At 44.5% G+C, this 12,908-nt stretch overlaps 1 protein-coding gene across 2 annotated transcripts in view; it reads right to left on the bottom strand.

Moving 5' to 3' along the window:
- Nucleotides 1-10,878: 10,878 nt before the first annotated feature.
- Nucleotides 10,879-12,908, bottom strand: part of NIPAL2 (NIPA like domain containing 2) — a 39,562-nt gene continuing 37,532 nt past the window's right edge. For both annotated transcript variants that reach the window (XM_053395575.1, XM_053395574.1), the window contains 2 exons: nt 11,355-11,449; nt 10,879-10,997 (listed from right to left, as the gene is read on the bottom strand). In XM_053395575.1, the coding sequence (XP_053251550.1) occupies nt 10,903-10,997; nt 11,355-11,449 (190 nt within the window). In that variant the 3' untranslated portion in view covers nt 10,879-10,902. The remainder of the gene's footprint in view (nt 10,998-11,354; nt 11,450-12,908) is intronic.

The raw sequence follows: 12,908 nt of genomic DNA, 5'->3' as shown, positions 1-12,908 counted from the left end.
TTTGCTGGCCAGTTTCCCAGTTATTATTTTGAACATGGGGTGTACGTGCTAACTTGGTGACTTCGAGTTAGGAGTATTGATGAAATCCTTATTTAGGTATTTGACACTGCACAGCCACGTTGACATGGAGCAGGAAGGGCATTTCAGCCTATGAATCTAAAGCCGAGCAAAAAATTTTTTATATGGGGGTGGTTTTTGACAAGAAATCAAGTCCACCCTAGAACAATCAGAAGACTGCGCTGAGTTGTCCTCTCCATCTGGTTGCCAGAATAAGCTGAAATGCTATGTGATATATATCCCACTCTGAATATATATCACAAGCATTTCTGCTTACGCACTGCTATTTCCCATTGTTAAAGAGTTGCCATTTATGGCCCTTTAACCATCTGCACTATACATTTAAAGCAGTATCATACCTCTTTAAGCAGCCATGGTTTCCCCCAAAGAATCATGGGAATCAGTGTAATTTCTTAAAGGCGCCAAGAGTTGTCGGGAGACCCCTTTTCCCCTCTCAGAGCTACAATTTCCAGAGCGGTTTCACAGCCTTTCTTCCCAGGGAAATCCATCAACAGCATTTCCCCCCTCTCCCTCTGGTGAGGGACACTAAAAGGTAAGTCTTTTCTGTTGTAGTGAACATGGATGATCAAGAAGAGTGTCATATCTGAGGTTAATTGGTCTGGTCCAAAGCCAGCTTGATCACAGCAAAGGATGCAAGGGGAATCTTTGCCAAAACTACTGCTAAGATAAGGGATGGAGGAATTTGTGGCCACCCAGAAATTGTTGTTCCTACCAGCATAACCAATGGTCATGGGGTGATGGGAATTGTAGTCTAAGAACAGTTGGAGGGTCACAGCTTCCCCCATCCCTGCTTACAATATTAGCATCCGGGTATAGGGCGGTATATAAATTAAATAAATAATAAAAACATGTGAAGCACACATAGATAATGAGTGTCAGTTCCCTAAGGCTTCAGACAATGATCTTTCGACCTGAGGTGCTGAGAAGTGGGCTTTGGATCCTTCTGCATGTGTTCTGCTGGTGCGTTAGGGCTCTGGCGTCTTCAGTTAAAAAGATTAAGGTAATTTAAGAGATCTTGCCTGTCTGTCAGTGACTTTGCAGGTTCAGAGTAGACACTGTTTGGTTATACAGACAAATAGTCTGGTAGAAGGCAGCTTCCTTTGTCCATTCTGAGTTCAATAAAATACCCCTAATTATGCTGCGGTCATAATAAGCCCCTTTATTCCTTACTTGTTTTTCACTAGTGGAACAGTTGATGTCTGAGACTTGAAAGAGCCATTTTTAAGAACTGGAAGATTTATATCCGTGACTTCTTTGTGGTTGCCTATGGCCCATAACAGTGAAAAAAGCAATGGTGCCAGGATAGGATCTTAATGCTGAGCTGAGACCTCTGTGCTAAGTGTCAACAGGTACACACAAGGGCTCACAGTTACATCAGGTGTTTCCCCTCCTCTCAAGTTGCATAGTTTTGTTAGATTTGGTCCCAACTTGACCAAGGATGTTTCCAAAATGTCACTATTGTGCAGGTGTGATGCTGTCAAATAGGGGCAAGTTCAGGTTGTGCAATTGCCCAATGACACTGCTTCCAAAAACCAGGATCTGGACTTTTTGTGGGAAGGAAAGCAAACTGAAAATCGTGGGATAACAATTGCTTGGCATAGCGTTGTATAACCTCCCCACAAACAAATTGGCACGGATGTTCCATAAGCAGCCAACATCGTATAACCTCCCCACAAGCTTTGTGCTAACAAATAAGGACAAATTAATAAAAAAGTCTACTAGAAATGACCACCAGCAGTTTGTCTGATCTGGGCTGATTATTGCTATGCTTGGCAGCACTGCCCCGCACGTAAGATCAGGCCCACACAGCAGACTGTCATATGCAAAACAGCACATGTGGTCCACACACCTAGAGACTCCCCCCAGATTAGTATTCCCAATGCAATGTGGCTTTCAAAAGACGTGACCAACTTGCTGCGGTAATGTGGACACTTTGGTTGAGGTGTTTTTGTCTGTTGCCAAGTTTAAAGAGTTAACGAAACCAGAACTGCTTTCTGCAAGCCATTTTGTCAGCATATTAATTGCATCCAGGCTTCCCGAATACTTTCGCGGTGCAATAGTTCTTGTAAGTTAGTTGGCAAATATATCAAGGGACTCCAAATTATATCACAAAAATGTATCAAATTAGCTAAGAACTATAACCAGATCTTTCCAAAGGAAAGCAGATGAAGAGATGCATAGGAACATCAGGACGAGTACAGGGAAGGACTTAAATACGCTCTGTAATCAGATTTTCAAAAATCTACTTTTAATCCCACAGAAAGCATGTTGATTGTAACTAAGCAACCTTTAAGTGCCATGTGTCCTGAGTTCCTGTTTGCCCGTCATCCAGTGGGAGTTAAGAGCAATTGTCAAACGAATGCAGTCTGTAGAGCTGAATTTTCTTTATAAATTATATGTGTTCATAGTGATTTGGGGGCATAAGGGGGCACGGGGGTGTGGGGACAGGAAGCATAAGAGCCCGTGGCTTCCTGTTCGCTGCAGTTTTCTGCCCACAGACTAACATCTGCAGATGCTTTGATAATGCTTCGTTGTGATTCTATCAAGGTAATTTGTTTTTGCTTGCAACTCACATTGGAAGGATTTGTCTCCTTAAGAGGCGGCATATAAATAATTATAATAGATATTTCTTGTTCATAGCATTGGATGTGAACTCAAAGGCTCAGAGAAACTGTGAAGGAGCGGCAGGTTGTTGGATAAGAAACAAGATGGTAGATCAAGATTGGCCAGTGGTCTGAACAAGCAGGGCTCTTATCTTGCCATTTTCTGCTTTTAAAAAAAGAACTCTGCCTCTCCACCTCTTTCCAAGCCATGGGCCACTGGGCAAAGCCATCCCGCATGCAGAACAAGGCTTTACGAAAGTCAGATAAATGAATGAACCGAATGAACATAACAATGGGGGTTTTTTCCAGCTGGAACTCACCAGAACTCAGTTTCGGCACCTCTCAGGTGGGCACAGGGGCACAACATGGGGGGTGCTGGGGGAGAGGCATTGCTCCAGGTGCACAATTTGGGGGGGGGGCTGAACAAGGCATGCCCACACAGATGGCCCCATGTGGCCCTACCCACCTGCCAGGGGCCATGCCAGCCGGCCAGGCTCCTGTCCCACTGGGACTGGAGGGCAAGCGGTTCAGCGCAGCCCTGCTCTGCTCCGGTGGGAGTGGGGTCACTCTGGCAGTGGCGGCGAGAGCTGGGTTGGCACACCCTGCCTGACATGCACTCACCCCGGGCACTGGCAACCAACGCTATGCCACTAGGTGGACGCCATTGCCATTATAACACAACATGGGAGGTGTTCATGGTGAATTCTGGCACCTCTGTTTCAAGAAAAATAACACTAAACATAACCATGCCCCATCCCCCCAATTGCATAGTGAGATCCAAAGCAGAAAGAAAGTGAGCCACATATTCCTTTGCCAAGATGTGGGCCCCTCTTACTTAGAAGTCACCCATGGAAACCTATTGCTCAAAGACGTCTACATGCAGATTCTCGCATCTTGGCATCCGTTGAGGAATCTACAAGTTTTGGAGGCTGTTGCAGATGGTTTGTCTATGTCTGCTGGGGAATATGCAAATTACTTATTTATGGTTGCAGAAGGCTATAAAAATGTGTGGATTTTTAAATTCCCAAAGGTCATGAATGCCTTCTTTTTACAAGATAGATTTGATACAACCCTGCTATTAGGAAAACAGATGTTTGTTGTTGTTGTTTTTTATTTCGAAGGGGAATTTTAATTGTGTGCTATATTTTATCTTGTAAAAATATCTCCATTTGGTTCCTTTTTTATTATTATTAACAGAATGTATCATTACTGCCTGTGGTGACATTGTTGGAATAATATTGTAGATGGAGCAAACAGACAAACAGATCACATCAGAGCCACTTTTATTAGCTGGAGCAGCCAGGGAAAAAAGCTGCGCTGTAGCCTCGGCCATAAATTTTAAAGCAAGAGCATTAAAATACTTGCTTGTCCCAGTTGTGCCTCAGGACTCTGGAGGAGGGCAATTTTAGCATATGTAGATAGATCTGTTTTGGAAATGAGGCAATGAAATGCAGCTAAGAGCTTTTATAAGCAGTGAAGGTTATACGTATTCTACCAGCTGTCCCCTGCTCCCTGTTCTAAGGATGGTGGAGAGTCCTACACATGCTTGGAGTTCTTCGTTTGGGATTTTCAGCAGCCTGGATGCAAGCATTGCTGGAGTCCCTACAAGTCCCTAGCAACTCACATGACACTATTCTTAAAGCCAGTTCCTAAACATGGCACTTGAGCTTGACAAGATTTGCCAGTGTAGTGTAGTGGTTAAGAGCGGTAGACTCGTAATCTGGTGAACCGGGTTCGCGTCTCCACTCCTCCACATGCAGCTGCTGGGTGACCTTGGGCTAGTGACACTTATCTGAAGTCTCTCAGCCTCACTCACCTCACAGTTTGTTTGTTGTGGAGGAGGAAGGGAAAGGAGAATGTTAGCCACTTTGAGACTCCTTCGGATAGTGATAAAGCGGGATATCAAATCCAAACTCTTCTTCTTCCTCCTCCTCCTCCTCCTCCTCCTCCTCCTCTTCTTCTTCTTCTTCAAGTGCACACAACTGCCATAAGATTTTCCCACAGTGCTGAAATTGCTTCAGGTGCATACTCTCAAGAGCCCCGGGAGAATTGGACAAACAGTGTGCTTGGGTGGTCATGGGCATCATGCTCAATGTTCTTTAGGTGGTTGAGAGATGCAGTTACTCATATTCCCCTGTCTCAAAAAACTCTTGTCAACTTTAGTGAGTGCATGGGCCTGATTTTGGGATACACACAGCTTTCAAGGAATCCAAGCGTGGATTCTAAATGTTTGTTTCGACGGAAGTTCAACAGAAAAGGCCACCTTCACTTTCATCTGGCAAACATTTCTCCAGCATCCCCCTTCCTCATGCTGAGAACAACGATTTACCACAGCCAGTAGAAACTCAACCTGCCTCGCAGTTATGCTTTGACATGGTCATCTTCAGATCTCTCACCACGCAGGGGTCTAAGTGAAAGGAAACACCAGTAACCTCACAAAATGTCAGCAAAAATACATTCTAGTAACTTTATTCCTCAAACGATCTGGCCTGAAACGGACTTCTGGCACACTCTTACTGATTAGCTTATGTTTCTAAAAATATAATATTTAAGTACGAGTAAATTTTTGGCCTCGCACCAGAAACAAAATACAGCACAGCCTAGATTAGCATAGCAGCTTATTTAACCATATCACGTTGCAAAGTGTAGGATGTTAACCCTCCCTCCCCCCAACCTTATTTACCACGTACGTTCTTAGGCTCTGGAATGGTGACATGGGGGAAAAGAGGGAATTTTGCTCCCACTTGGGAAACGAGAGAACTTAATAAATGGGAAATGCAGAATCTGTTTGCTTTTGGCATCGTGTGAACCCATTTTGTTTTCGTTGCAGGGGCAAAAACTAGGCTAAAGACCGCAGGGCTCTTTGGAGAGTACAATAAATGGCACACCAGCAAATGGAGTAGAAAAGAATGCCAAGGTTGTCACTCCCCATCAGTGGTTTGGATGGATTTCCTCCTCAGAGAAACATTTAGAGCGCTTGGGGCTAAATTGTGCGCAGGCAACAGGTGGTTTGCTTTACCAAAGGGCATGTGTAATGCTTAAGTGAACGAGAGCCAAGTTCCAGCAGATGTGCTAGAGCTCACTCTGCTTGGTGGAAGGATATTTTTCATGTTATGTGTGGAAAAGAGCAGTAACCCTGGTTCACTGGAAGAGGTTTTGGTCGCAAAATAGCCATTAGCAAATGAGTCATCCCAATCGCAGAGCAAATCGCTGTAGGCTTCTCAAGGAACACATGCGAAGCTGGACAGCGGAGGAAAGGTCTGCTGGGAATTCGGTCAAAGTAAGCATTTTAGTCATGATATTGCCGTTCTGCTAATTCAAATGATTTGCAATGTAATCCTGGACGCATTACATTAAAAACAGCAAAGAGTCCTGTGGCACCTTAAAGACTAACAAAAGTGCCTTTGATGCTCTGAAAAAAATATTTCTTAGATGTGTGCTTAGGACCAGGGACCAAAGCTCACCCACCTACTATCATTCCTAAGCAGCTGCTTGGTGCTATTGCTGATTTTCTGCTAGGATTGTGTGAATGCAGCCCTGGGATCAGTTGCAAGAGCCATGTGGGCTGGGCTTTCTGAGTGATGCTCTTCATCCAGTGTGAGCTGCACATGCATATTTTCTCCTCTTTTATGCACATGTGCACCATAGGCAGAGGAATGCAAGCAGGTTCTTGGATTCCTGTTGCATGCTTTATTCAGAGCACTAAGCATGGGTTGTAGCCAGCTATGTTTTGCTCCCATTGAAATTAATGGACCTAAGTTAGTCATGTTTATTCATGTCAATGGGTTTACATTGAATAGGGCTAGAATTGGATACGACCCCATGGGTGGAAGTCAACATTGCGCTATTGCAGTCATTCTGTCAACGCAAGCATTTGTCCTTCCCCCATGTACTATTCTGGGGAGAAGTCCCATTGCGTTAGTGTGACTCATTGAACTAGCTACCATAGGCCCATCTGTTTCACTGAATATGCCCCATGTGTCTAGAAAACATAAATAATACAGAATGGCATTTTCATGTATCCTCCGGTTTGCTCTTCCTGTGCCCAGTTCTTGTTCAGTATGTGGAGCTTCTTCCAGGATGGGGACTGCTGGTGTTGGGGCCAGTAGGATGACATGAAACTCCCCTACATCTCTTGTGTAAAATAGCTCATTGTATGGCAGCACACACTCTAGATTCATTAATGTTGTGTTAGAGTAGTGGTTCTCAACCTGTGGGTCCCCAGATGTTGTTGGACTACAACTCCCATCATCCCTGAGCTCTGGCCTTGCTAGCTAGGGGTGATAGGAGTTGTAGTCCAACAACATCTGGGGACAGGTTGAGAAATGCAGGGAGCTGCAGGGTGATCAGGGTGCTGACTTTTTAAGAGCCAACATGGTTGTGGATTGAATGCTGGATTTGCAATGCTGCCAGTACATGGTTCTTTTTGAGATGTTTCCACATCTAAGTTCCAGGTCCCTCTTTATGATGGTGATGATTACAGAATTAATTAAATGTATCGTTCACCTAACGTCAAACAACTAAATGAATTACACATTTAAGCAGCTCCAATAAAACTATCTTTCTCCAGCTAAGAACATGAAGCATCAATGCATCAAATTTAGAAGGGTAAAATATAATGCACATTAGCTTTGAGCAATCTCTGGGAAAGGGCAGCACCCAGATATGCCTCTGTAAGTGGCAGCAGGCTATGTGCCTTGGTGCTATGTCTGAAGGCATAAATGTCAGAATAACAGAGATGGGTACCTCTCCCTTTTGTCAGTCTCTATGTGATCTAAACCACAGAGCCTAGGGCTTGCTGATCAGAAGGTCAGCGGTTCGAATCCCCGCGATGGGGTGAGCTCCCGTTGCTCAGTCCCAGCCCCTGCCCACCTAGCAGTTTGAAAGAATGTCAAGTCCAAGCATGTCCAAGCAAGTGCAAGCAGTTTGAAAGCATGTCAAGTGCAAGTAGATAAATGGCGGGAAGGTAAACGGCGTTTCTGTGCGCTGCTCTGGTTCGCCAGGAATGGCTTAGTCATGCTGGCCACATGACCCAGAAGCTGTCTGCGGACAAACGCTGGCTCCCTCAGCCTATAGAGTGAGATGTGTGCCGAAACCCCAGAGTCATCCGTGACTGGACCTAACAGTCAGGGGTACCTTTACCTTTATGTCCCTCCTAGGGACACCAGCTCCAGGGGCCCAAGCCCTTTTGACCCCCCCCTATGCTTTTGGGGCTGGTGCTAGGCATGTCCAAAAAGCATGGAGGCTCATTCTCCTCCTGCTGCAGAGGGGAAGGAGGATTGACATAGCCGCCTGCCAGTGGCACTGCCACCGGCCATTGAAGCCGAGCAGCCGCTGTGTTCAGCTCGGCCTCTGGCTCCTTCCAGTGTCCTGATGTCACACCCGCAACATCGGTCCACCCCATCACCTGCCTAAGCTGGTGCCTCTGGTCCTTCCCCACCACTTTACTCAGGGGAGATCAGCAGCAACCAAAAAGTGAGGCGAAGGGCAATCAGCACAAGGCATTTTGGCATATTAAAAGGTTGCCACTTTTTCTTCTCTTGTGCCTTTTAATAGTAGCCCGCTAGCAGGTGATAATCCATGTCTCCATGCCATGCAAACCTGCACCTACTGATTCCTGCAGCTTAAACTTCTGTGAAAGGCACAGGCACAACTAACACACACACATACACACACACTTGACAAGCCTGTAGTACTGTGCCAACACAAGGGTGAGCCAGTGCTAGTAAGGTTGCAGTAATTCTTTTTGGGGCTGCAGCAACAGAGCAGAACCAGACGATAAGCTTCAGCCATCACACTAGAAGGGGGAGAATTTTTGACTCACAACGCTTCACTATAATGACAGGTTATATTCAATATGTAGGAAACAAACAATGACCTCGTTTGACCATGAAATCAGGAGGGTGCTAAAAGGTGCAGGCAGTTTTCCAGCAAGGAAGCCACAGAGAAAGTGACGGAGCAGCTGGCGTGATGCCGAATGCAGCTAGTCGCTACCATTCTGATGTTCTGTGTGAAGTGGCACATGGCCTTTGCTTCAGCGATGAAGTCAAGGCCTAGATCAGAGCTTCCCAAACTTTTCATGTGGGTGACACACTTTTTAGACATGCATCATTTCACAACACAGTAATTCAGTTTTACTAGCAAACCGGAGGTTAAACCTAACCCTTTTCCAGCCCCGGGATGAGTGTGGGCAGCATTTGTGTGACACACCTACACACTGCAGCCGATACATTAACGTGTCGTGACACAATTTGGAAAGCTCTGGCCTAGATTCTAAGTGAATATGTTGATTTTAACCTTCAACATCCTTGCATGCACTTGCCAATCCTGGAGTTATAAGTTCTGCTGCTCCTGGAGCAAACCTCCTCTGCCCTAGACGAAACTGCTTGTGGCTGCCTTTACAACATTTGTCCACTACAGCAATAGCACGGCAATTGGCAATTGTTCTGATAGCTGATACCCATAGGCACATATTCAGAACGGAAAACTTGGCACTAAGAACAGCACATTTCTTTGAACGGCTCAGCATGCCCAGAAACATGCTTAAACTCTTGTCTCTTTAATATAGCAAGCTAAAAAAATGATTGTGGATGAGAAACACTAGTGCCATATGAACGCCGCTGGCAGGCAGTAAATGCATCACAAACATTCTGAATTTTAGTTAGCATCTGAAGCACAGATGAGCTGTATTCTATGTGAAAAATATATCAAGCATCTTAAATGGAATTGCCAGGTTTCCATCCCATTATCTTCCTTGTATATAGTATTGTCTTGGACTGCCTATGGGGGAAATCCTGGAAAGCTAGCAATTCCATTTATGGCAATTAAGGTAAATCTCCACAACCAGCACCTAGTGGTAATGTGTGTGTGATGGTCCCACCCTGTTCGTACACCATCAAAATTGATGCTGTTGGCTCTAATAATGCAGGGGTGGGTGGCTGTGACATAGTGCAGATGCCTCCACTTATCTCTCTGACCTCATGTACCGGTCAGTAGGAAATCCTTAGGCAAAGCTGCCCACCACAGAGGAAACATCTCCAGCCAATGGGTTTGGAAAAGGTTACTAAAGATAGGGGCTAAAAAAAATAAAAATCCTATTGCTTTCTACACATGGCTTTGAATCCAAACTTGGACGGGTAGAAACTGTGATTGGAAGGGAAATAGTGCTGTTCTGCAAATGCTTAAGGGTTTGCGGAGCACTCTAATTGGTAGGTCCTACAGGAGTTCTCAAGAGCCTTTGTGCCTTCTTGCATAAGCAGAACAACAATTTTGGATTTACGTAGCTTGCCTTTTTCCAGATCATCCAAGATGTGAAGCATTGCTTGGGCAATGCGAGTCCTGGATCCAGGAGGAATAATTATTCCAGATGACTTAACACTGAGTGTGAGGATATGTTCTTCGTAGGGTGGCTTATGTGTCTTACTTTACAGAGAAGACCCGTCTTCTTCAAAGGCTGGGGGTGACCTGTCACCCTCTAGGTGCTGCGTCTGAAGTTCGGTTACAAGCCAAGCCTCTGTCTGAAGGCCTGTCTAGTCCAAGTCTGGCTTAAAGTCAACCATGAAAAGGGACAACAGGTCCTCTAAACCCATCAACAATTAGCAGTATGGACAGCAGCCTGAGCAGGCAGACAAGTCACCTTGCAACAGTCTTGGCAAGATGTATTATATTTCTATTTAAATTACAGCAATTATTTCTAAATTTGCATCTAAACATAGAAATAGCGTGTGCCCTTTTAATGAAAATCTGTGCCCTCTTGTCCTTTCTATGATGCATTGGGGGGGGGGGGAATGTGTGATGTGCCAGTGGCCACCACAGTTCAGGCGCAATTCTGATTTGCTGCCTTCACGTTGTTCCACTGAAATGGAAATCAAGGAGACTGTTTGCACAATTGTGTGTTTATCTCATCCCCACCCGCCCCGAGCCACTTTGGCTACAGGAAAGCAAGGAAGAACCACTGAAGAAGGAAAACACCCTGGGTCCATTTAATGACTGCTTGCTTGCTTGCTGCTTCTTCTTTTTTTCAGGCACAATAGCTGGCTTAAACCGCAATGCATTTGTGATAGCCAGGGGATCCTCAAAGAGGATTAAATAACCATAAGAACTGTCAGGATAAAATAACTTGACACGTAATGAACAAGTGTGATAAAAGGGTGGTGTTGAATACGGAGCCAATAAATGGAAAGCTTCTCTTGTTAACTGGAATTTAAAACGCTCTATTCTCTTAGCTTTGAGTCTTTACAGAGTCACCTTCATTACATAAAGAGCCGTAGGATAAGCTGGTTGAATCTGGCTGTATTTTACTCCTCATCTCCTTTCCTGTGGGATTAAAAGAAGAAGTTTTTTTTAAAAAAAGGAGGACTCGGAGCAACAATGATAAATCAAATCTAACAAGTTTAATTATGTTCCTCTTAAAAGGCTTCTCACTGCAGGCTTCATTTTGTTTTGCTATGATAGACTGTGGCAATGGGATGGAAGTCATTCGGAGGTTTTTAAAGAAGAAAAATCTACTGGAAATGGGAAGAGAAATTAAGGGGAAGCAATTTTTATTAAACATGATTGGAAGAGCTATCTGATGTGGGTTTGTTTTTCCCCCCTTTGACCATTCTGCTCATGGATGCTTTTCAGCTGTGTGGATTGGGATGACAGGCAAAATATTTCCAGGATAAAACTTACCAGGAATCTGTCCATAGTCGATATAAAAACTTCTCAAACATTCCTTGCCTTTTTTCCGTGTGAGTATAAACACCCCAACAAACGACAGAAAACACCTGCAGAAGAATTGTCAAAGTCATAAAGTGAGACGACACCATGGTTTGCATACCAAAAGAGAGTGCCCAAGGAAACCACAGTATAATTATGGGCCCTGCTGGCAAGGAAAGCCAAATTGCTTCAGTAAGGTCTGGAGATTTAGGCCACGTGGAAGGAGCCTGTGACACAACTTTTCCCATGAGGCTGAGAAGCGTGTCCAAATGATGGGGAGGGAATAAGCTTGTTGATTAATGAAATCTACAGACCCGCTATTCTCTTCCATTTTAGCCTCATAATCTTCTAAAATCAGAAACTAAGGGGTCTGTCATAAAAGGTAAGGGTGCCAGGCCTGCTCTGGTCACTAAAGTCCAAGCATTTATTGTATTACTCCAGCAAGTGAACACAGGAACAGCTTGCAGGATCTGGTCCAGCATCCTGTTCTTAGGGTGGCCAAACAGTTGCCTGTGGGATCTGCCCTCAAGCAGGATCCGAACTTGTTTGAACCTCTTTTAAACCCACCCAATTGCTATGTGAAGCAGCTGGCATATAGTAAGCCTGCAACATACGCCAGGGTTGCTTTCCAGGGATCGTACCTAAAGCCAAAATTGTGCCCAGTGTTCACTTTTATGGTGAAATGCCATTGATACAGCCACTGTCTGGTGCTGTGATAGTTTCACCTCTGGAGAACTTGAGTGTGGTGCTTGATGTTGAAAGCACAGCCTTCAGGTTGTGTTATCCCATGCCACTGATGTGTGTGTATGTGAGAAGTGAGGGGACATGTGGGAGAATAAATAGCATCTGTCCTGTCCAAGGGTGGGCAAATCAGTCAATTTTGGTTTCACACACACACACACACACACACACACAGAATGTCCTCATGGAAATTAATTTGCATTTTAGTTTGAATTTCTCTTAATATACACATTTTTGTATGCAACTTTCTTCAATACAATGCATTTCTGTATGCTATTTTCACTAATGCATGCCTTTATGCAGAGTTTCCCCAGTACATACACAGTTGTATAATTTACTTGGCTGGAAAACTGTGTTGTAAAATCCAGAGACGTGTGAATTTTGGAGGATAGCTGTGTTTCAGTTTACTTTTTGTTTTGGAAAAATTAATAAGCTTGCTTTCAAATGTGAATTTCTCCTCCATCTCTAGTCCTGTCTGTGGACATGTGTGAAGCAATGCAGTCTGAGGAATTCTACTAGCTCAGCCATAATTCTGTGAGATTTTTTAACAGAACGTATCAGTGGAAGCTTAGTTTCCACTCACTGAGATCAAAATCTCACACAGCACTTTTAAGGCAGTCTTACACGGTATCTTGTTCCCTTGGGGAAGTTGCTTCCACCTGGTTTCTCTTCACACCCTGGCTCCAACATCTAGCACAATTGGCAATCCGGGTCCTCCCTATTGTGCAGAGATTTTCCATGGCAACAGCATTTAGTATCTCTCTTCCTCCTCCTCCCAGTGTGTCT

Source organism: Podarcis raffonei, chromosome 7 (genome assembly GCF_027172205.1).
Source record: "Podarcis raffonei isolate rPodRaf1 chromosome 7, rPodRaf1.pri, whole genome shotgun sequence".
NCBI lineage: Eukaryota > Metazoa > Chordata > Lepidosauria > Squamata > Lacertidae > Podarcis > Podarcis raffonei.
Note: the sequence above shows the minus strand (reverse complement) of the source record. Positions and strands in the feature narration are given on the sequence as shown.